Raw genomic sequence first — 23,510 nt, forward strand, 5'->3', positions numbered from 1 at the left:
CCAGCTCAAACAGATAACTAGGTCAACTGGCAAGGAATGCAGTGTGGGAAGGGGCGCCTGGGAGGAGCTAATGTCTTGTTTCTTCCCAGGCAAGAAGGGGAACATGGACTTAATATTTACCCCAGGAAGGCAAGAGAATTAAGGTACTGCTACTTAAATGGGAAAGGGTGTCAGAGTCTCTGGGAAGGGGTGGAAACGTGAGACCACATGATACTGAAAACCCTTCTCTTGTTTCTCTCACTGCATTTATCACCATGTGCTATTACTTATTACATGCTGTCATTTGAGACAGGAAGCTGTTTCCACCACCAAAATAAAGCCCCATGTTGCAGGGAGAAGTCAATTCTGACTCCACCTTGAAACTGTTCCACTTGCTTTCTGTTGCTTTCGTTATTACAATCATACATAATGCCCTGCCTCAGAGAATTCTGCCCCTCTGCCTGTTAAGCTAAAGTGCCTTTGTGCATAACCCTGTCCACCTGGAGAAGGCAGGAAGAAAGAAGTTAACACATCTCTCTGCCTGAGACTTGGCATTCTAAAAGAGTATTTCCAAGATTAAAGGCCTTTATTTTACTTTGTCTCCTCATCCCTCCCCCATCTCAGATCCATAAAAGAACCTGGCATCCAGACCCCTACAAGATGGGTTACTTTGAGACATCAGTCTGCCCTCTTCTCAGTCAGCCAGCTTTCCAAATAAAGTCAGACTCCTGGCCTCATTTCCTCCTCTCCCCAGATTCACTGCCTATCCTACCAGGATCAGAGCGAGCTTAGACTCAGTAACACCAGAGCTGTCTTGTTTTTCAATGTGAATAGTCCCCACGTCAACCCTGGTTAACACTCTTGACATTTACTGCAGTTGAAAGAATAGGGGTCATTGACTAGCTGCTCACTCAGTGCCCAGCCCTGTGCCCGGCGCTTTTTATACTGTCGTGCAAAAGCCTTGTAATCCATCCCTGCTAAGCAGGTAAGACGTCACCTTCATTCTGTCAACGAGGAGCCTTAGCCCTGGGAGCTTCAGAGACCTGAAGGGTCAATGTGGCCAGCGGGAGAGGTGCAGGGCGCCAATCCGGATTTGTGAGGCTCCGCAGGCAGGGGCGGGGGAGGCCACAGCCGCAGCCAGGCGTGGAGAGCCGCGGCGCTTCGCCAGAGTGCGGGGACCAGAGAGGCACCGCGGAGTCAAGGACATTGACACGAGTTTGAGCAAACTCCGAGGAGGTGGCGATGGACAGGGAGGCCTGGCGTGCTGCAGTCCATGGGGTCGCAAAGAGTCTGACATGACTGAGCGGCTGAACTGAACTAAACACGAGGTTTAAGGGAAAGACATGAGGCCCGACGCGCTCACCAGCTGGCGTACTGTACCCCAGGGGCAACTCCGGGGCGCCTACCCCCACTAGACAACCACGGAGACCCGCCGTCCACTCGCCGCCAGCTCCTCTGAACGCCCACGAACGCGCGGTGCTGGGGCCGTCTCCGGGTCTCAGGGCTTCCGGGCGTTCGCGTGTACATCCGGGTCACGGACGCCTATGAGCCAATGAGCGGAAGCACCGTGAGCCAAGGGGCGGGGCGAAGGCGGGACATCATGGCCGCCCCCAGTCCGCAGCGTCTAGGGGCTTGTGGGTGTTGCCTTAACCCGGAGCTCGGTCACCGGAGCCCCGCCCTCTGTCCTCACCCGCCGAGCCTTCGTCCGGCCGGGACTGCTCTGGGAGGCGGCGGCCAGAGAGGGAGCCATGGGGACGGTGCACGCCCGGGTAAGAGGCCCAGCGACCCGCGCGGGCTGCGTGACCTCGGGGCGGGCGCCGCGGGGAGACGCTCTCGCGGCTGCGCCCGGGGCTGCCCGGGTAAAAAGAGGGCGGCGGGGCCCGCTAGCCTTCGGGGAACGGTGCCGGGGTGGGGGTGGGGGGAGCCCCAGCGCTGCGCCGCCGCGGGCCGGGTGGAGGAGGCCGCAAAGATGCCTCCACCCGCTACGGCAGGCTTCCGAACTGGAAAACCGATACCCAGAGGAGAGACCTGACTTGCCCAAGGTCACTTAGCAGTGGGGCCTAGAAAGGGCCAGCAGGCTTTCCGCGATGTCTTGCAGCGGAGGAATAAATTTTTTCTGCTCTCAGCGGTTTCGGGCGTCTGAGTTCCTTCAGTTCAGTCGCTCGGTCGTGTCCGACTCTTTGCGACCCCGTGGACTGCAGCATCCCAGGCCTCCCTGTCCATCACCGACTCCCGGAGTTAGCTCAGACTCATGTCCATTGAGTCGGTGATGTCCCCCAACCATCTCATCTTCTGTCGTCCCTTCTCCTCCCTCCTTCAATCTTTCCCAGCATCAGGATCTTTTCCAATGAGTTGGTTTCTTCGCATCAGGTGGCCCGCATCAGGTGGCCAAAGTATTGGAATTTCAGCTATAGCATCAGTCCTTCCAAAGAATATTCAGTACCGATTTCCTTTAGGATGGACTGGTTGGATCTCCTTGCAGTCCCAGGGACTCTCAAGAGTCTTCTCCAACACCACAGTTCAAAAGCATCAATTCTTCGGCGCTCAGCTTTCTTTATAGTCCAACTCTCACATCCATCCATGACCACTGGAAAAACCAGAGCTTTGACTAGATGGATCTCTGTTGGCAAAGTAATGTCTCTGCTTTTTTGCTTTTTCCAGTCTCTCCCGCTCAGCCGCTGCTGGGGTCTTGTGAGGCTTTCCTAGAGCAGGAAGCATCTTCTGAAGTCTTCCAACCCAGGCTCAGGAGTCCTCATGTCTCCTGGTTACCGCCCCGCAAAGAGGAAACCCGGCTGAGTGGAGGCAGTAATAGTGTCCACTCACTGGGCCCTTGGGAGAATTGAAACAGAATGCATGTAAATGCACTTGCTTGCCTGCGGTGCGGTAGGCAGACTGCCCAGCTGCTCTCCTTTATCGCAATCTTAACTGAGGCCCAGAGAAAGAATATATGTCCAAGGCCTTACTGTTCAAGCCTCAGAATGTTCTGAAACTGAATGTTCGGAACCATCTGCATGTTCCTGAGTCCCAGCCCACAGCACAACTTTTTCTGCAGCGTAGATAGCTGCGCTGCTCAGAAGTTTTCAGGAGTTTTCCTGAATTTAGCACAGATGTCTCAGCATGGTGTCCGGAATTGAACTTAACCTCCCTTTGCCAGATATTTCCTTCAAATAAAACACTATTTGGACCGTGCTGGTGGGCGTAGCTCCTCTCTCTCATCACTCGCAATAGCTAGCGAAACGGGCCAGTCTCTTAGAAGTGAAGTGAAGGTTCCTCATTCGTGTCCGACTCTTTGCGACCCCGTGGACTATACAGTCCATGGAATTCTCCAGGCCAGAATACTGGAGTGGGGAGCCTTTCCCTTCTCCAGGGGATCGTCCCAACCCAGGGATCGAACCCAGGTCTCCCGCATTGCAGGTGGATTCTTTACCAGCTGAGCCACAAAGAAAGCCCATGGTTTTTTAGAAGTCAGTTCAAATCATTTTCTGCACAAACCTTGTCTCCCGTCCGTTCCTCATTTTGGATGTGCTACCAACCTCCTTGATTGACATTTCTATTCTGGTGCTCTGTTTTAGCTCTGCATTTTTCACTTAACCTTTTAGATTCTTAGTTTCTAGATGACAATATGAACTACATCTTATTTGCCTTGGATCCCTTGTAGCATCTTGGCAAAGTTGTTTACCGATGGTCAGCTGTGTGCTGCCTGGCACTGTTCTAGGTGCTCAGAGTACAGGAACAAAAAGACTTTGCTTTTATCGAGCTCCTTTGACACTGAAACTGCCACTCCTTTGTTGAATATATTGACAAAAAATAATTTCAGTTCTTTAACTTCACTAGCTAGTGTTTGAATTTTTTGGTCAGAACTCACAGTAAGAAAACTTCCCATATTTGCTATCTAGTACCTTCATGCATATGTGAAACAAAAGTTTTCTGAATCAGGACTTCCCTGGCGGTCCAGTGGTTGGGATGCTGTTTCCACTGTGGGGCGGGGGGTGCAGGAAAGGTTCAATCCCAGGTTGGGGAGCTAGGATCCCAAACATTTCGTGGCAAGACCAAAAAATTTAAAAAAAAATTGGAATAAAAAAGTTTTCTGAAACAGTATTTATCATCTTTTTGTTTTCTGGTATTTTCTGTCTCATTCTAGTCTATATCACTTTAAAGATGGTGTTCATAACTCATTAAATTTATTTCATGTCCTGTTTCTTCTGTTAGCACTGCCTTGCCCAGTGCTTGGCATGTGGTGCTCGGTAAAGTTTGTCGACTCACAGTAGACATCTGCTTAAAGGTTAGAGGCTGGATCCAAATATTTATTTTAATTCATTTCACTGACTACTTAGCCAGGCACTGCAATGTAAATTCTGTGAAGGTGAGACTCTTGCAAGTGCTTGTCACGTAGTGAATGGATATTTGGTGAATGAATGAATCTCTACTGGTGAAGCAGTTAATCTAGGACATCAAGCTTTGGTGCAATTGGTGAGACTGTAAAGACACCATCTGTTGAACTTAAAGTGTAAATTTTGGATTTAAGACTACAAATGGGTGTGACAAGTCTTTGGTGAAATATGTTCTGTGCTTCGAGATTTTAGGAACCACAAGGGAATTTTTTTTAGCACAATAGCACATGAACTTTATGTCCAGACAAAAATCTGTTTGTCAAGCATTCGGATTTAGAACAATGAATATGTGTGTATGTTCCTAACCATAGTATATACTGTGCATGTAGGATTTACTCATCTGTAATACACTTTTAGCACTATGTAAAATCCCAGGGACAGGGGAGCCTGGTGGGCTGCCGTCTATGGGGTCGCACAGAGTTGGACACGACTGAAGGGACTTAGCAAACGTAAATACAGAAGCATGTTCATGAAAGGTTGCATTAAAAAGTTACTATTTTAGGGACTTCCCTGGCAGTCCAGTGGTTAAGACTTCGCCTTCCAATGCAGGAGGTGTTTGTCTGATCCCTGGTCAGAAAGCTAAGATCCCACATGCCTTGTGGCCAAAAAACCAACAAACATAAACCAGAAGCAATATGATAACAGACTCAATAAAGACTTTAAAAATGGTCCACATTAAAAAACATTAAAAAGTTACTATTTTGATTTGTTCGCATGTTTGAGAAATACAGTAATGATCCCGTTTTAAATATTTACACAACAAAAGTGAAAGGATAATTATGTGAAATAAATTCTATTTCTTTGCCCAACATCATCTTCCGTTTTTACTCATGTAAGTAATCCATGTCAACCCCCGGGGGAAGGACCCAGTCTGTCTTATTCACGGCTGCCTTCCCTGCTCTTAAGCAGACAGTAGGCACTCAGATATTTATTAAACTTGAGAACAAAAGAAAAAAAATAATTCACTAACCCATTCCATAAATGCGTATTTCTGATATAGCCGGGCAGGTAAAAATAGAAAGGAGTACTTGCCAAGGTCGTAAACTTCGGCCGAGGGGTATCCCTGTGAAGGAGGGCCGGATTCTCGCTGAAGAAGCAGGGACGGCTCACAGAGGAGATAACGCCGACGGTGGTTCTTCAGCTCACCTCTGGGGAGGAGGCTGGTTGTCCTGGGCGGAGAGGACCGGGGGCGCCCAGACAGGAGGGCGAGGGCTGCGCGTGGTCGGGTCGAGTCTGGAGTAGCGGAAGGGGCTGCGTAGTGGAGCTCCTCCGCGCCCCGCTGAGGAGTCCGCTGCACTGCGTCCCTGGGGGCGCTTTTTAGGGCCAGGATGGGAAAGCGGCCATGGTACTGTCAGGCAGTTCCTTTCCAGAGGACCAGCGCCATGATGAAGGGTGTGCTGACAGGCCACTGACCATTCCAGGGAAAAGGCGAGAACGGCCCGGAGCCCGCCTTGCTGCACGGTCCGCAGGCGGCAGACAGGCCCGCGCGCTTCAGAAGTGCTTCTCTCTGGAGAGAGCTGGTGGCGGGAGGAAGCAGCCGGCTACGGGTACCATGGTGCTCCCAGAGCTGCCTGTGTGTGCACCCACCTGGTGCCACTCGAGCGTCTGGGAGTCACGTTGTTCAGTCGTGTCTGATTCTTTGTGACCCCGTGAAGTGAAGTCGCTCAGTCGTGTCCGACTCTTTGCGACCCCATGGACTGTAGTCCACCAGGCTCCACCATCCATGGGATTTTCCAGGCAAGGGTCCTGGAGTGGGTTGCCATTGCCTTCTCCAGATCTTCCCTACCCAGGGATTGAACCCGGGTCTCCAGCAATGTATTGGCTCCGGCTTTACCATGTGACCCCGTGGACTGAAACAATTATGTATGTAATAAATATACCATATTATATGTGCATTGTTTTGCATACTATTATCATATCTCCATAATTATTACTGTAGAATCCTTCCTCAGAAGATGCTTGAACGCTTTGGAGGTAATGTCACTTCAGACTGAAGGACTGCTTTCTGGCATATGCTGCTCCCCTCAGTGTGTAAGTGAGACTTTCTGAACCAAAACAAATCTTATCAGAGTCCGAAGAAGTATCTTTAAATAATTTGGTGTGTTAATGTAACTATCCTAGATTGTATCTAGTTTTGATTTTAAAAGATGAGGACGCTTTCTATAACAGGAAAGCAATTTTTTTGTTTGTTTTCACATGGGTCTCAGGTGTACAGAGCTAAGTTCTTGGAACAGTCACTGTAGTTTGCGCCTGATCCTTTTGTTGATTAATTTTCACCTTTGTTTTCTGTAATAACAATACTCTGGACCCCGAAGGGTCACTGTCAGCCGAAGGCTCGCAAGTCAACAGCTGCTCCCATTCTCTGTGCTCCCCACCCCACTGCCACCAGCACTAGAAGGGGCTGTGGTCCTGAGTTTTCTGGAGCGCCATCTGAAGACGAAAACGAAAAGATTTGGCTTTTTAATGGAAGTTCATTTATCTGTGGTTCCCCCCACTCCCTTTCAGAGTTTGGAGCCTCTTCCAGCCAGTGGACCTGATTTCGGAGCATTAGGAGAAGAAGCTGAATTTGTTGAAGTTGAACCTGAAGCTAAGCAGGAAATTCTTGAGAACAAGGATGTACGTATCCCGTGGAGGGCGAGGGCTCCATACTGTTGTTGCTAGAAGCACTCGCTTCCACAAACCGCTGGGAAAACAGACGGGTTAATCTTGTTGACACCTTAATCAAAGAAGAGTTTGCAGCCAGCTACATTTTAGAAAGACTGGACGCTGAAAGAAATAGCTTCTGGTTTTAGAGGAACAGTTTTTTCTTGGTGATTCTTTGTGTGGGAAGGGTAAACAAACCCATTTTTGTATTTCTGTTAGAAAAAAAACCCAAAAGTATTTCAAAGAGAAACTCAAGTGGTGTTAAAATTTAAACTGTGTTCCCTCCTCCCAGAAAAGACTTTGGGTCTTGAATGAAACTTTTTCTAAACTTTGTTGCCTTTGAGAAACGTAAACACATTTTAATTAGTTCTTTTTCTATTTTAAATTTACTTAGTTTTAATTGGAGGATAATTGCTTTACCCTGTTGTGTTGGTTTCTGCCATACATCGACCTGAATCAGCCATAGGTGAACATATGTCGCTGCCCTCTTGAACCTCCCTCTCGCCTTCCTCCCTTTGATTAGTTCTTTGATTACGATTGTAGTATAGTGTTCTGATCACCTATAAGTCATGCAGGCCCTAGCACTCCCCGTTATGCCTGCTTGATTTTTCTCTGTTACTCACTACCATCTACTCTACTATGTACATTGCCTGTTTCTCTCCCTTTTAGAATATAACCTCCATAGAGTCAGAAATTTTTAAGTTTTGGTTGCTGATATATTCTCAGTGTTCAGTATGATACTTGGTTCATAGGTAATCAGTGCATTTTCATTGAATGAATGAATGAAGTAAGTCTTTATAGACAAGGGAAAGGCTCTGAGCTGGTGTTTATCATGCCATATTGAGATCCACACAGGATCTCCTGCAAAATACTCAGTTATTAAACCAGGTCACAGTCGGCATCATCCAGAGGCCAGTGCCCCAGGGAGCATGTGGGGAAGGGGGTCCAGAGGGTCTCTGCGCCCTGCCTGGCTTTAGGACTGACCTGGCCCTTGGCCATCTGGCTGCAGGGAGCTTGTAAGTCTAGTTCACTAGTCAGTTCAAGGGACCAGTTGTTTTGAAAAGGCATGGAGTTAAGAAACGTGGCTCATTAAATTAAAAAAAGAAAGTCTTTGAAAGTAACTTTAGGCATTTGTCTTTGGCCTTGGCGTCTGATCTTTTGCCGCGTCTTGTCCTCAACAGTCTTGTGTCCCCTTATCACGTCCAGGTGGTGGTTCAACATGTGCATTTCGATGGACTTGGAAGGACTAAGGACGACATCATCATGTATGAAATTAGAGATGTTTTTAAGGCTAAAAACCTTATTGAGGCAAGTATTCCCCTCTGTGTGGCCTTTTTCCCATCCCTTCTGGAGACCCCGTGGACCTCTGCTCGCACCACCGGGTATCCCGCCCCCACTGATGAGCTCGCCTCCTCCCGGGAAGGGGGCTGAACCCCCTCCGTTCCCAGAAGCCCCCCCACAAACTGACATGCTCTCGCGTCCACCCTGACCCCAGAGAAGAGGTGTTCCCCGTCCTGCCCAGGGCCGCCCGTCCCCGTGTCCCTTGCGGCCATCCCAGCTTTGCTGCAGAGCTGCTGCTGGGGGGTCTTGACCCTTCCCGCACCCCCCTGGTGCTCAGCGCACTTTCCCTTCAGGGCCCTCCGTGACCATGGGGGCTGGGCTCTTCCCTGCCACCCACCCCTGCCGACTCCTCGGGCCCTTACTTGTTTATGCCCCGCATCTTTCCCGGCTTGCACCGTCCTCTCCTCTGTGGCTTTCTTGTGTCTGCTCTCGGAACCACACTTAGGCGCCTGGCAGAGTCGCCAGCAGCTTCCTCGTGACCACGTCTGGCTGGCTCCAGCCCCCATTGCATGTGATCTCTTAAGCAGTGTTCAGCCATTCCCGCTTTTAAAAATATAGTATTTTTTTTTAAAGATTAATATTCTTCTCAGGGAATCATCAACTTTGCACGAATGCTAAGCCGCCAGCTTGGTCTCACAGCCACCGTGTATGTCTCTGTATCTTAGAGGAATACAGTTTCTGTTTTTCTCTCTTACAGGTTATGAGGAAATCTCACGAAGCCCGTGAAAAGTTGCTGCGTCTAGGAATATTCAGACAAGTGGATGTTTTGATCGATACGTGTCAGGGTAGGCATCCTGGTTGCAGCTTCTCTCTGATTTCACCTAGGATATGTTCCCCTAGGATCACGGACGCTATTTACGTGTCCAGGCAGAGAGCACGTGCGTTCTCAAGGAATTCACTGGGTCTTCAAGTCAGGCTGAGGGAGGTCAGGTGACTTTGAAGATGCTGCTTGCTGATGGGACCGGGGTTCTGAGAAGGAGAGAGCCGGGCTTTTTCGGGATAGCCCACCCCAGCGGGTGTCTGAATAAGCTCTTGGCAGATTCCACCTAAATATGTGTTAAGAAGAGGAGGCAAGTGGGAGTCAGATTTCACTTTTGAGCGTCTGTTCACTTCCTCAATTGCTATGATATTGGGCAGCTGTCTTACCTTGGTGTTTATTCTTTGGTTAATGAGTCCATGCCGTAGGAAGAGCCCATGGCAGATAAGACATGGTATCTTTCCAAAGAAGCTTCTGGTCAAGTGGGAGAGGGTTGGGGACAGACAGAGAAGTGAGGACAGTTCAGCTGATAGGTTGTGCTGTATGGGGGCGAGGCCCTGGAGGAGGAGACCTAGTCTCTCGGTCAGCAGAGGCAAAGTGGATCAGAGAAGACTTCCTGGACGAGGTGACACAGATGCTGAGACCTAAAAGATGCGCATGAGTGCGTTTGGGGAGCAGGGCTGATGAGGAATGTTCTAGGGAGAGAGAATAGGCCATGTGGCCAGAGAGAAAGGGTCACTGGGTGGACGCCAGGGCTCCAGAGCCAGAAGGCAGTCATGGGGATGAGTGAAGCAAGACGAGGCAGGAGAAGGATCAGGAGACGGGTTGTGAAGGACTCCATGTGTGGCGGTTCACTCCGTTCCGATGTCCCCCGAAAAATACATACTTGGAATGAATCAGAGAACAAGTGAACTCTTCAGGATTGAGTGAAAGATAATTTTGAGAAGATGAAAATGAAACAGTATATGAAAGTGCTTGCAAAAATATAAAATGCTGTGTAAATGAAAGACGTTTCTATTACCTGGAATACAGAGTCATCTGTGACTAACAGAGGCCCCTGGTCTCTCTCCCCCAGCGGGACAGGGTGCGACAGTGGCCCTTGCCAGTGCTCCGGAGTGCTTACTGGTGGCGAGTCCTGGGGTGACGTTTAGATTTAGCGCTCTCCTGTCTTTTGTGAATGTGATGTGTATGTGGTCAGCTGGTTCACTCCTGTCTGTGGTTCTCCACCCTGGCTGCCTTTAGAACTACCCAGGAGCTTTTAAGAAAGAATGTGGACATCATCCATTTGTCAGATGTCTAGAATGTGCAGTGCCCAAAGTGAACCTTAGCGCAGGCCACCCTTGAGTTAACAGGAACATCTCTCTGTTGGTTCATCAGTTGTAACAAACATGGCCACCAGTGCAGCATGTGAACGGGGGGAGGGGGTGTGTGTAGAGGGGGCTTATGGGAACTCTCTGTACTTTCTGCTCAGTTTTTCTATAAACCTAAAACCGCTCCTCTAAACAATAAATTCTGCTAATTAAAAAAAAAGTGGCACCAAGGCTCCAGCCTGGACCAGCTGAATCTGAGAGTTCGGGAGCCCCTGCCTGGGTGTCCGTGGGTGTGACAGCTCCCAGAGGCCGTGGGTGTCCAGCCAGGGCTGCAGGATCAACTTTGGCCTTTCTGGCGCTCAGGGCCCTGCCCTGCAGTACCTCGATGGGTGAGGGGCAGCTCTACTGAACTCAGGCCCATGCCACCAGCTTGGGAAGGACAGAACCATCCACGTCCTACATCCGGCTCCAGATCTTGCTTCTCCGTCAGGGTTACTCGAGCCCCTCTCACTCGAATTCCACGTTTTAACGTCCATTGAACTGAGGGCCCCCCCCCCCCCCGGCATTTTTAAGGAGCTCATTTGTGGGGGAACAAGTACCGTAAGGAAGTAATGCAAATGATGTGTGTTTACATAATGCTGCTGCTGCTGCTTATGACTCCTTTCAGCAGCAGCTGAAAGACCTCACGGTCTTCCACCACAGAAACCAGAGCCGTGTGTCGGGATGTGATGGGGTTTTCACGCACGTTCCTGGGCTTTAGACCACGGTGTGTGTGTTCCGAAGGAGGCTATAAAGTCAGCGGAGGCTCAGTTTGCATCCTGCCATTTATCTCAGCGGGACAGAAAATAAAGCTGCACACCCACGCTGCCTTAACTGTTTCATCTTTCGCGCTTACTAGGTGATGATGCACTTCCCAACGGGTTAGATGTTACCTTTGAAGTAACTGAGTTAAGGAGGCTAACGGGCAGTTACAACACCATGGTCGGGAACAACGAAGGCAGTATGGTAAGACACGGGCTTTCCCTTCCTGAGGGTGGGACTTGCCATAGTGAACTTCTAATTTTTTAAAAAATGTTTCTTTATTTGCCTGTTCTGGTCTCGGCTGTGGCGTGAGGGATCTGCTTCCCTGACCAGGCCCCCGCATGGCAAGTGTGGAGTCCCAGTCACCAGGAAGTCCCCAGTTGTGAACTATGCTCTAAAAACTAATGGTAGTTCCAGAACTTTTCCATGACCTTTAGTCTTTATTTGTAAGCTGTCCTGTGGTTCTCATTAATCTTCCTAGAGCTGATTACAACACGCTTTGTTATGAAGATGGGTTGTTTGAGAACGGGGTGTCGATAACCCATGTTCATATTAATAGTTTCTTCTTCAAATTCTCCTGAACTCCAAGTACACAGAGTCCGTTTCTCTGAGCTTCACAGTCAGCAGGATTAGCCTAACCCTAACATTCATCAGGCTTGTGCCCCCGGCAGAGTCAGGCTTTAAAGAAGAGCAATTACAGATGAAAGGTGGACCCTCGTGTACATCTTTACTCCGTGTCTGTGAGAGTTATTCCTTGCATCTGAACCCCTACTGTTTTTCTTTTTTGTATGATTCCATTTTTTTCCTTAAACTTTTTATTTTGCATTAGGGTGTAGCTGATAAACAGTGTTGTGATGGTTTCAGGTGGACAGCAAAGGGACTCAGCCGTACGCATGCGTGTATCCATTCTCCCCCAAGCTCTCCTCCCATCCAGGCTGCTGCGAAACATTGAGTGCAGGTCCTTATTGGTTATCCATTTTAAATACAGCCGTGTGTACATGTCCATCCCAGACTCGCTCACTCTCCCTCCCCCTCCCTTCCCTACCAGTAACCCTAAGTTTGTCCCCTAAGTCCGTGAGAGGTGTGTATATATAACAGAATATTACTCAGCCATTAAACAGAGCGAAACAATGCCATTTGCAGCAACGTGGGTGGATCTAGAGACTGTCGTGCCGAGTGAGGTAACTCAGGGAAGGGGACACACACACCCCTTGTAAGTGGGCTGTCGTGCCGAGTGAGGTAACTCGGAAGGAGACACACACACCCCTTGCAAGTGGGCTCTAAAAAGAAGTGACGCAGATGAACCTACTTACAGAACCTCTGCTGTTTCTCTTTTGCTCCCAGGTCCTTGGCCTCAAACTCCCCAATCTTCTAGGCCGGGCAGAAAAGGTGACTTTCCAGTTTTCCTATGGAACAAAAGAGACTTCGTATGGCCTGTCCTTCTTCAAACCACAGCCTGGAAACTTCGATAGAAAGTAGGAAGCCCAGCGGATCGCTGTGTTCAGTGGCCTGGTTTAGGGGTTAAGGTAGCCGTAGTGGACGTTTCTGAAGAGAAACTTTGCAGGATCAGCCAACGCTTCTGTTGCGTCACCACACACGTAGATTTCCCCATGCAGATGAGCCCCGAGGCGTAGCTGTGAATCTGTTGATTTAGGTGGTGCTTCAGGTATAACCACCTTCCCAGCGTGTAAAGCTCTGTCCCCTTGTCTTCTAGTTTCTCCGTAAACTTATACAAAGTCACGGGACAGTTCCCTTGGAGCTCGCTCCGGGAGACAGACCGAGGCGTGTCAGCAGAGTACAGCGTGAGTGGCTTTCCCGTCCTTCCCTCTGTGTGCCTACATGGGACCTGATCCCCAGGCTCGGCCGAGGGGGCGGGGCCAGGCGCGCATCCACAGTGGGCTAAGCTTGGAGCCGGGGCCCCGTCGCTGGGGTCACCCTCGCTGCCTGTCCTGCTGCCAGCTGCCTCCCGGGCGGCCCCTCCCCACTCGCCAAGTGCCCGTTGCCAGGGCCAGAGAGGGTGGCCAACTCCCACAGCGGCAGGTACTTTGCTCCTGTCGCATCTCTTCCCTGCCCCTGACTTCCTGGGACACCATCTGTTTGTCCTTCCTCGTGAACGCTCAGATCGATCGCTCCTGACAGCCAGTTAAGGTCACATCAGGTTACCGGATGCTTTCATCATTGGTTTATAGCGTGTTCACTTCCGGCGGGATGCATCGCGTGGAATTACTGTTGTTTGACCATTTTTCAATTTTACAACGAACCCTGCTCTTCTTTACCTTCCTTTCTAGCTTGTCCCCCTTCCTCCCCTCCTGGTGTAGGCTTTAGTTTGATGAGGAAAGACTTGAGGCACGTGCTTTGTAAAAGTAGTTCCTCGCGTGCGGTCTTCAGACCCGCTGCTTCTGCCTCTCCTGCACATTCATGGCCCTGCATGCCCTGCTGGGTGAGCATCTCCAGAGAGGGGCCCAGGAAGCTATTGTGGCATGCCCCCCACCCAGTACCTCCACTCATCATGGACTTGTGACCCCGTCTCCCTACTCTTCTCTGGGGGCTGAGGTGGCTCACGTGGGTCACCCTGCCTGCTTTCAGCAAACCAGGTGGGGTGCGTGTCCCGTGGTCTTTCGGATGGAAAAGAAACCAGGTGGTTATAAAGTTCCCTGCAGCGTCAGACCAGCGACGCCCGTCTCCTGGCTCAGAGCACAGCCCTGCTGCTCAAACAGTTTTTCTCTCTGATGGCGACCCTGGCTTTCTCCCCCAGCCCTGCCCCGCCCGCCTCCACTCCCTCCTTCCCAGCTTGCCTTGTCTTGGTCTCTTCCCATCCCATCGGTTCACAGAGCGTCTTAGTTTTTGATCGGCTAACAATCGAATGACGCGTCACCCCACGACCCGGGCTGGGATGACGCCGCGTCCACGCAGCACGAAGGCTGACGGTTCTCTGCGTTTGCTTGCAGTTTCCCACCTGGAAGACGAGCCACACGGTCAAGTGGGAGGGCGTCTGGCGGGAGCTGGGCTGCCTCTCCAGGGTCGCGTCCTTCGCCGTCCGGAAGGAGAGCGGGCACTCGCTGAAGTCGTCTCTCTCAGTAAGGGCTTTGCGTCTGCCGTCGACGTGTGCCTGCCCTGGTGCAGCCAGGCCGTATGCGTTGCGAGAATCGCGTTTACCTCTATCAGGAGGGACTGAGCGCGTCACGGTTGGGGCAGCTAGAATGGTGGCTAGGACCGGTCACTAAATATCTGGACACAGCCTCACGTCCTTTTTTCCTAAGTAACATCGGAGGTCATGGAAACGGAGGGAATAAGGGCCCACCGTGGTGTCTTAGCTGGAAGCAGGCTGAGCTGACGTCCATCAGAGCATCACGCTCCCTGAGAAAACAGGGCTGGGGACAGGCTCGGAGTCACCCAGCCAGCAGACATGACCTGTCTCCCTGACTCTGTTGGGTCCTCACACAGAATGGGAGGTTTTCCTGAAGGTGAAGCCACCTAAGGGAACACTCGGCACTGAGCTTGGTGAGCAGCCAGCGCTCAGGGAGTGTCATTCCATGTTAAAGCGCAAACACCCTGTCCTTACCTCTTCCAGCACTCGATGGTCATCGACTCTCGGAACTCCTCCATCCTGCCGAAAAGAGGTGCTTTGTTGAAAGTGAACCAGGTGAGCGGTCCCTCCCCTGTGGCCCCGCAGGCTCCTGGGGGACTGGGGCGTCCCTCGGGGCGGTCACGTGGTTAATACTTGCAGCTGCCTTTAGCTGTAAAGGTCATTCAGGAATGGCTTGCGAGGGTGTCCCTCCCTCCCAGGGTTCCTAGCCCTGGATTTGCTCCCTCCGCTCAGACTCTGCCTTCACGGAGCTGAGTCAGGATGAGGTGCCAGGATGCTGTGTCACTTCACAGACCAGGGGCCAAGTCGGGACTTGGTGGGGCTGGTACTCTGCCTTCACGGAGCTGAGTCGGGATGAGGTGCCAGGATGCCGTGTCACGTCACAGACAGGAGCCCAGTCGGGACTTGGTGGGGCTGGTACTCTGCCTTCACGGAGCTGAGTCGGGATGAGGTGCCAGGATGCCGTGTCACGTCACAGACAGGAGCCCAGTCGGGACTTGGTGGGGCTGGTTTCCTGGGTGGTCCTTGATGAGCACACAAGCCCGGGGTTGTAACCCTGACACTGGCAGGGCCCAGCTGGTGACCTCGGGGAGAAGCTGGCTGGGGACGGGGCTCCGACCCTCTGTCTGCCTGAACTCAGTGTCAGAGGAGCAGCTGGGAATCCAGTTTTCATATGCTGTTGCTGCTGCTAAGTCACTTAGTCATGTCCGACCCTGTGTGACCCCATAGATGGCAGCCCACCAGGCTCCTCTGTCCCTGGGATTCTCCAGGCAGGAATACTGGAGTGGATCACCATTCCTTCTGCAATGCATACATGCATGCTAAGTCGCTTCAGTCGTGTCCGACTCTGTGCGACCCAATGGACAGTAGCCCGCCAGGCTCCTCTGTCCACGGGACTCTCTAGGCAAGAGTACTGGAGTGGGTTGCCTTTTCCTTCTCCCATTTTCACATGAAAATGAAATTGTGAGAGATGGGCTAATATTCTTTTTCCGAACGCTGATTGGGCCGAACAAGTCATGTCATCCTGTTACTGTTCACTTGCTAAGTCGTGCCTGACTCTCTGCGACCCCATGGACTGTAGCCCTCCAGGCTCTGTCCATGGGATTTCCTAGGCAAGAATACTGGAATAGGTTACCATTTCCTACTCCAAGGGATTTTCCCAACCCGGGGATTGAACCCTCATCTCCTGCATCGGCAGGCAGGTTCTCTGCGCCTGAGCCACCGTCCTTAGCAAGCTCTGTAATGAACATCGGTGTCGCCAGTGTTTTCCTGGCGCATGTAAGCAGCGACTTCTCTGCGGTCGCTCTGTGTTTGGTGACAGTGTCTCTGCCAGGCCCCTGATGCTGTCCCGAACGACCAGCAGGCAGCCTCTGGGACACAGACGTGGTCTGTTGCCTTTCTAAAAATACAGAACAACAGCCTGTAGTGCTGACTGCAGTGACTCTGCAGTCAGTCTGTGGGCTCCATCCCACCTGAGGATCCTCCCCGACAGGAGCTGGCTGGCTACACCGGAGGGGACGTGAGCTTCTTAAAAGAAGATTTTGAGCTTCAGTTGAATAAACAACTCATCCTTGACACAGTGAGTATCTCGTCAGCTGCTTGTCACCTGGTTTCTGGAATCTGGCTAGATCCTAGTTCCCGAATATCTAAAGCTCGGAAGAGGAAATGAGAACAGTCACGCTTAAAGCTCAAGTGCGTCATCTCTTAAGTGTGGCCAGAATTGAGGCTGCTCTGGGGAGAAGCGATGGTTAGCTCCTTTAAAACTCACCTGTCAGTCATCTCACACGGAAGAGCCCCTTCCCCACTCACCATCATCTCAGGGCCGTCAAGAAACGTGTCTGGAGGACAAGCGCGCCTCCATCTTTGCCTCCTGATGTTATGTCCCTAGAAATTCTGCGTCTTCACCTGACTTTTCTAGGTCTTTAGGCTCTGGGTGTCTCTAGGAATCTGTGTGTTAAATGTTTTTAACCAGCTTTGGTTTAGTTCCTCCTGCTTCCCTCAGGACCTGAGGAGCGAGTGACCAGATTCTGCCCGAGGCAGTGGAGCCCCAGGCCGGGAGACACTGTGCCTGTTGTCCACTCTTCCTAGCGCCTCGGTGGCTGGGGACAGCTCTCCACACCCCACTGCTGCCTCAGAACCTGGGGGCAAGGCGCGAGTTCTGACGAAACAGTACACACATCTGACCGTGAAATCGTTTATCACTGCTTCCGATCGGTCCTGGACTCAGCGCACTCAGAATGTGGTCCCTGCCTTTTCTTTTTCTCTGCTTCTCCGGAGGCTGCCGGGGCCGATTTCCTGTTGAGTTCAGCAAGCTCTCTCCTGTCCCCTCCTGTGCCCGCTCCCTGGCACACCACCAGCCCTCCTGGACTGCATCATGCCTTCTCCTCCCATGCCTCGATGTCTCTTCCTTGGCCTCCTTTCCCTCCGTCCATCCGTCTGCCCGCCCATCTGTCCTCCCACCTGTCCATTCGGCGTACATCCATCCCTCCCTTCTTCTCACACAGACTGGCTGGCTGCCAGGCACTGTCTGGGCACCAAGAACACCCCAGTAAATAAAGCAATCTGTGCTCTCACACGCTAGTGGAGGGGGAGTCCCGCAAGCACCGAGATGGATATGTAACCCGGCAGGTGGTGATGAGAGGCAGGAGGAGCAGGGCAGCAGACTGAAGAGGTAGAAGGTGGCCATGGGGGTGCTGCCTCATCGTCGTTGGTCAGGGGGGGAGGGGGGCGTCTTTAATGAACCCCTCCACCCTCAGGGGTGTCTCCCCCTGCCCCCAACCCACCCGGGGACAGCCATGTGAGGTGCATAAAGCAGCTCATTTTTAGTAACAGGCCGTGGGATTTCAGTGGGGAGTCAGGACAGGAGGGAACCAGGGGGTGGGCTCATCGTCCTGCTGGTGTTGAAGAATTGGGGTGCCCGGTGCTGGAGGGAGCGGGTGGAGATGCCTAGGTGTGGGGGCACCTGGGGCTCCCGTGGTCACTGAGCTCAGTGGGACACGTGGCACGGTGGGCCTGTCTTGGCGGGGCATCAGTGTTCCTTGTCGTCCCCCGCCCCTTAGGTCGTGACCATTGGGGGGTCGGGGCGGGGAGGACAGTCTGCCAGGAGCGTCTTGTCCAAGGGGCGGCCGCCCCACCGCGCACCAGGCTCCAGCCCCTCGCCCTGTTTTGCAGCAGTCTGTCCCGTTGTTGAGCAAAGACGCATTTCTCAGAATAGAACGTGCGCTTGGCCCTCTCTGCCCACTCTGCCCCGGTTTTCATCTGCGATTCTTCCTACAGAAGCTTCTAAAAAAGAGCCCTCTGGGCAGCTTTGAAGGATGTGGACTTTGCATGTCCAAGAGGACAAGTTGGGCAGAAGCCTGTGGGGAGCGCTCAGGAGATGCCGGGGTGCATGATGACGGCCAGGGGTCAGGAGCCCAGAGGGCCCACTGTGGTCTCAGGCATCACCGGGGCATTTCTGGGCAGGGATGACATGGCGTGAAGATCAGATCCCTGCATGGGATCATTCACCGCCCCGACCCTGGCCTGTCAGACGAAAGTGCTGTCCCCAAGGGTTGGGTTGGACGTGTGTTTCTCTGCATTTCTTTTTTTTTCCTTTGTTTTATTATTTATTTTTGGCCATTCCGGGCTTTCATTGCTCTGCAGGCTTTTCTCTGGTCAGGTTGTGAGGGTTTCGCATTGTGGCAGCTTCCCTCATTGTAGAGTGCGAGCTCTAGGGCTCCCATCATTGCGCTCCTGGGCCCTAGAATGCAGACTCAGTAGTTGGGGTGCACGGGCTTAGTTGCTCTGCAGCACCTGCGGTCTTCGCAGATTGGGGATCAAACCTGTGTCTCCAGCATCAGCAGGTGGATTCGTTACCATGGAGCCACCAGCAAAGCCCTGAATTTCTTAGTTGTAGCATTTTCTTATCTGCTGCCTCCCTCTCCTGAGATGCCAGGCACCCTCAGGACGTGAGGCCAAGCCACAGAGGCCTTTGGATGCCGACTCCCTTGTCGGGGCCTGGTCCCCCTCCATCTGGCCGTGGCATGGCTACTGGGCTTGGCTTCTCAGAAGGGAGGGTGCTGCCCAGTGTCAGAGCCAGGCCCTGCTGAGGGTTTGGGCTTGTTTTTTTGCTTATGTCTCATACGTCTTGAAATTTGAAGTTGCGAGTTACACAGATACCCTCAGAACGCTTCGAGCTGTGGCTCTTCCCCTGCCTGAGCCAGGCGTTCCCCTCTGCAGCCTTCACGCCCCAGCCCAGAGCTCCGCACTGGACACGCGGGGCCATGACCAGACCTCAGCACATTTTCTGTCCGCTGATACTAGGAAGGAAAGAAACGCTGGAAGAAAACGGTTGTTTGTTTCTATTTCAATAGGTTTTTTCCGCATCTCTCTGGGGTGGAATGTTGGTACCCATGGGTGATAAACCATCGAGCATTGCTGATAGGTAAGTGATAATAAACGAATGGGTGGTTTGCAAGTGGCTTCCTTTGGATCTTTCTGGTTGGTTTCTTACAAAAGAAGTTTAACTATTTAGGAGAGCACTTATTTCACATTCTAATTTAGTTTTTAGGTTTAAGCTAATTTCAAAATACCCTGTATAGCTTTATGCTGATTTTTAAAAAACAAGAAGGATGCAAAAATGTATGCAAAATGTAGTATGTCACCAATTTAATACAGATGTGTACATAAATTTGTATGTATATACTCTCACACAAATACACATTCACAAAAAATTGATTAACAGTAAGTACCTTTGACCCTGAACAAACGTGAGTTTGATCACGGGGGTCCACCTGTCGGTGGGCATCCTTCAGCAGTACACTGCAGCACTGCGTGGCCAGGAGTTGGTTACATCTGTGGCTGTGGAGGAAGCCCAGGCACAGAGGACTGACCGCAGGATATATTTGGGTTAACCTCTGAGTTGTTCAAGTGAAAGACAGTGAAAGTCGCTCAGTGGTATCTGACTCTTTGCAACCCCATGGACTGTAGCGTACCAGCCTCCTCTGTCCATGGGATTTCCCAGACAAGAATACTGGAATGGGTTGCAGTCTCCTTCTCCAGGGGATCTTCCCGACCCAGGGACTGAACCCGGGTCTCCTGCATTGCAGGCAGATTCTTTACTGTCAGAGCCACAAGGGAAGCCAGTGGGTTGTTTAAGGATTCACTGTAATCCTAAATGTTAGCCCTGCTTGCAATGACAGGATTGTTTTATTACTTTCTTAAATGTTTCTCTGTGTTTCTATAACATATACGGGGCTTCCCTGGTGGCTCCGTGGTAAAGAATCTGCCTGCCAATGCAGGAGATGCAGGTTTGATCCCTGGATCGGGATGATCCACGTGAGAAGGAAATGGCAACCTGCTCCAGTGTTCTTGCCTGGGAAATCCCATGGACAGAGGAGCCTGGCGGCCTATAGTCCATGGGGGTCACAAAGAGCTGGACAGGACTAAGCGACTAAACGATAACCCGTGTGAACTTTTTTCTTTCATACTCAAAGAGAACATACAATTTTTAATATAATGAAGTATCTCCCCGCCCCCAAAGCTTGGATTTTAACGGCGTTCTCCGTTCTCGCGTGCATCTCCCCAGTCCTGAGATGTGCAGCGCGTGGCGATGTGGGCCCCCCAGAAGCGAGCGTGCCCTCTGCACTTGCGGTGTGTGACAGCGACTTCCTCTGACAGCTCTTCCCTCTTCCAGGTTCTACCTTGGCGGACCCACCAGCGTGCGGGGCTTCAGCATGCACAGCGTCGGGCCACAGAGCGAAGGTCTGTCCTTTCCCAGAATACACCATGTTGAAAAAAAACCGAAGCTGCATTTACATCTCATTTTTGAACCCTGTATTTGTTTGTTTAAATTACAAAATAATATATACTTACCACCCCCTCAGTAACAGTATATGAAAAGATGCTTATAAGAATAAGTACTTTATCATTTTTTTATGGCTGCTTATTTTCTCATTGACAAACTACAATTTTTTATTTTTTTAATTTTATTTTATTTTTAAACTTTACAACATTGTATTGGTTTTGCCAAATATTGAAATGAATCCACCACAGGTATACATGTGTTCCCCATTCTGAACCCTCCTCCCTTCACCCTCCCTGTACCATCCCTCTGGGTCATCCCAGTGCACCAGCCCCAAGCATCCAGTATCATGCATCGAACCTGGACTGGTGACTCGTTTCATACATGGTATTATACATGTTTCAATGTCATTCTCCCAAATCTTCCCACCCTCTCCCTCTCCCACAGAGTCCATAAGACTGTTCTATACATCGGTGTCTCTTTTGCTGTCTCGTATACAGGGTTATTGTTATCATCTTTCTAAATTCCATATATATACGTTAGTATACTGTATTGGTGTTTTTCTTTCTGGCTTACTTCACTCTGTATAATAGGCTCCAGTTTCATCCACCTCATTAGAACTGATTCAAATGTATTCTTTTTAATGGCTGAGTAATACTCCATTGTGTATATGTGCCATAGCTTTCTTATCCATTCATCTGCTGATGGGCATCTAGGTTGCTTCCATGTCCTGGCTACAAACTACAATTTTTTTAAGTAGTGTACTTTATTTAAAATTTTAAAAAATGCATATAGTAAAAGTAAACAATAAACATGCATTTTTATAAAAATACTTAGAGAAAATATAACTAAACATTAGTTATGGTTTTATCTGGGTGATGGGACTGATGAATGACATTTTTTTTAAAGTGTTTTTCTGCACTTTGCAAATTTTTCACACGTTTACATTAAGCTTGTTTACTGAGATATATAGTCAGTTTATAATATTACATAAATTTTAGTTGTGCAGTGTAGGGATTCATAAAATGTCGTCGACTCTATACCCTGTGTAATGGACTTTATTTTTGAGAGTAGTTTTAGGTTTAACAGAAAAATTGGGCACCGAGTGCAGCGCTCACCATACACGCCCGTGGGACCCTTTTTCACCAGCGCCCTCTGTTAGCGTGGGGCGGTGTCACAGCTGATGCGCCAGCAGGGACGTGTTGCTGCTGCTGCTAAATGGCTCAGTTGTGTCCCGCTCTGCGACCCCATGGACTGTAGCCCACCAGGCTCCTCTGTCCATGGGATTCTCCAGGCAAGAATACCGGAGCAGGTTGCCATTCCCTTCTCCAGGTACTGACCTGTTACTACCAACTAAGCCACATGGTTCCCGTGGGCATCCCCTGCCTGTGCTGTGAAGTGTCCGGGTTTTGGCAGATGGGTGACGGCACGCGTCCATCGAGCGTTCACCCCCGAACGTTCGCTGTGCTCCACCTGTTCATTCCCTCCTCCCTGCCTCCTCCTCTGCTCCTGACAGCCTCTGACCTTGACTTCCTCCCTGGTTTTGCCTTTTCCAGAATGTCATATAGTTGGAGTCACAGTACATGTGCTTTTCAGACTGGCTTTTTTGACGAAGCAGTACGCATTTCAGGTTCCTCTGTATCTTTTTCCCTCTTTTGGTCAATGTATTTATCACGTTTTGTTTACGTGTGTGTGTGTGTGTGTCTAAGGAGCTGTGTGTGTGTGTGTGTATATGTGTGTGTCTTAATTGGAGTGTAGCTGGTTTATAGCATTGTATTCGTTTCAGATGTCCAGTGTGTGTGTATGTATGTCTAAGGAGCTCTGTGTGTGTGTGTGTATGTGTGTCTAAGGAGCTCTGTGTGTGTGTGTGTCTTAATTGGAGTGTAGCTAGTTTATAGCATTGTATTTGTTTCAGATGTCCTGTGTGTGTGTGTGTGTGTGTGTGTGTGTGTGTGTCTAAGGAGCTCTGTGTGTGTGTGTGTGTGTCTTAATTGGAGTGTAGCTGGTTTATAGCATTGTATTCGTTTCAGATGTCCAATATAGTGACTCGGCCCTCTGTGTCTTTTCATAGCTTGATTGCTCATATCTTTTTATCACCAAATAATACTCCCCCCACTGCCTGGCTGTTTCACAGGGTGGTTTATCCATTCACCTATTGAAGGACATCTTGCTTGCAGGACATCCAACTTTTCGCAATTACGAGTAAAGCTGATAGAGATATCGGTGTGCAGCTTTTTTTTATCTGGACGTAAGATTTTTCAGCTCGTTTGGATAAAAACCAAGGAGTGCAATTGCTGGATTGTATGGTAAAATTATGTTTAGCTTTGTAAGAAAATGCCAGACTGTCCTCCAAAATAGCAATACCATTTTGCATTCCCACCAGCAATGACTCAGAAAGATAAAAGCCTTATCATTTTTAATGGCTGCATATTTCACGTTCTTGCCATACTGTGACCTTTCTAAACCAAATCCCAAGTGTTAGACATTTAGACTGTTTTCTTTTTTTCTTATTTTAAATAACTGTGTGTCAGTGAATAACCTAACTCAATCTTTGTGCTTATCTGTAAGTTTTACTATATAATATAAAGTCCTAGGTTGGAATTGCTAGATCGATGGGTTTTGAGTATCCTCAGGGGTTTATATGGTGCTCAGTCATAGTCTGTCTAGCAGAGTGTGAGCATCCTGTTTCGGGAACTCTCTCCAGTCTCTGACGTTTTATTAGAGAATTGCCATGTATTATGAAAAACATCATTTAGATAGGACACATGTTATTATATTATAAAATAGTCTATCCTGATTTTCTTAACTTTTTTTAAACATCTTTGTTGGTCTTATTTTATATTATTAAAAATAATGATCATCCACAGCATAAATTTTTGTACAAAATATAAATTACTTCTTTTCATTTGCTTTTAGGATG

At 50.0% G+C, this 23,510-nt stretch overlaps 1 protein-coding gene across 2 annotated transcripts in view; it reads left to right on the top strand.

The window, feature by feature from the left end:
* Positions 1 to 1,601: 1,601 nt before the first annotated feature.
* Positions 1,602 to 23,510, top strand: part of SAMM50 (SAMM50 sorting and assembly machinery component) — a 30,619-nt gene continuing 8,710 nt past the window's right edge. Inside the window, exons 1-12 of one of the 2 annotated variants that reach the window (NM_001046623.1) lie at positions 1,602 to 1,748; positions 6,876 to 6,986; positions 8,220 to 8,321; positions 9,052 to 9,139; positions 11,320 to 11,426; positions 12,567 to 12,697; positions 12,937 to 13,024; positions 14,171 to 14,299; positions 14,794 to 14,865; positions 16,301 to 16,387; positions 19,161 to 19,231; positions 20,483 to 20,550. In NM_001046623.1, coding sequence (NP_001040088.1) covers positions 1,728 to 1,748; positions 6,876 to 6,986; positions 8,220 to 8,321; positions 9,052 to 9,139; positions 11,320 to 11,426; positions 12,567 to 12,697; positions 12,937 to 13,024; positions 14,171 to 14,299; positions 14,794 to 14,865; positions 16,301 to 16,387; positions 19,161 to 19,231; positions 20,483 to 20,550 — 1,075 coding nt within the window. In that variant the 5' untranslated portion in view covers positions 1,602 to 1,727. Of the gene's footprint in view, positions 6,402 to 6,875; positions 6,987 to 8,219; positions 8,322 to 9,051; positions 9,140 to 11,319; positions 11,427 to 12,566; positions 12,698 to 12,936; positions 13,025 to 14,170; positions 14,300 to 14,793; positions 14,866 to 16,300; positions 16,388 to 19,160; positions 19,232 to 20,482; positions 20,551 to 23,510 lie in introns of both variants that reach the window. The other variant, XM_059886764.1, reaches the window with a different exon arrangement.

The sequence above is a fragment of the Bos taurus genome, chromosome 5, assembly GCF_002263795.3.
Source record: "Bos taurus isolate L1 Dominette 01449 registration number 42190680 breed Hereford chromosome 5, ARS-UCD2.0, whole genome shotgun sequence".
Lineage (NCBI taxonomy): Eukaryota > Metazoa > Chordata > Mammalia > Artiodactyla > Bovidae > Bos > Bos taurus.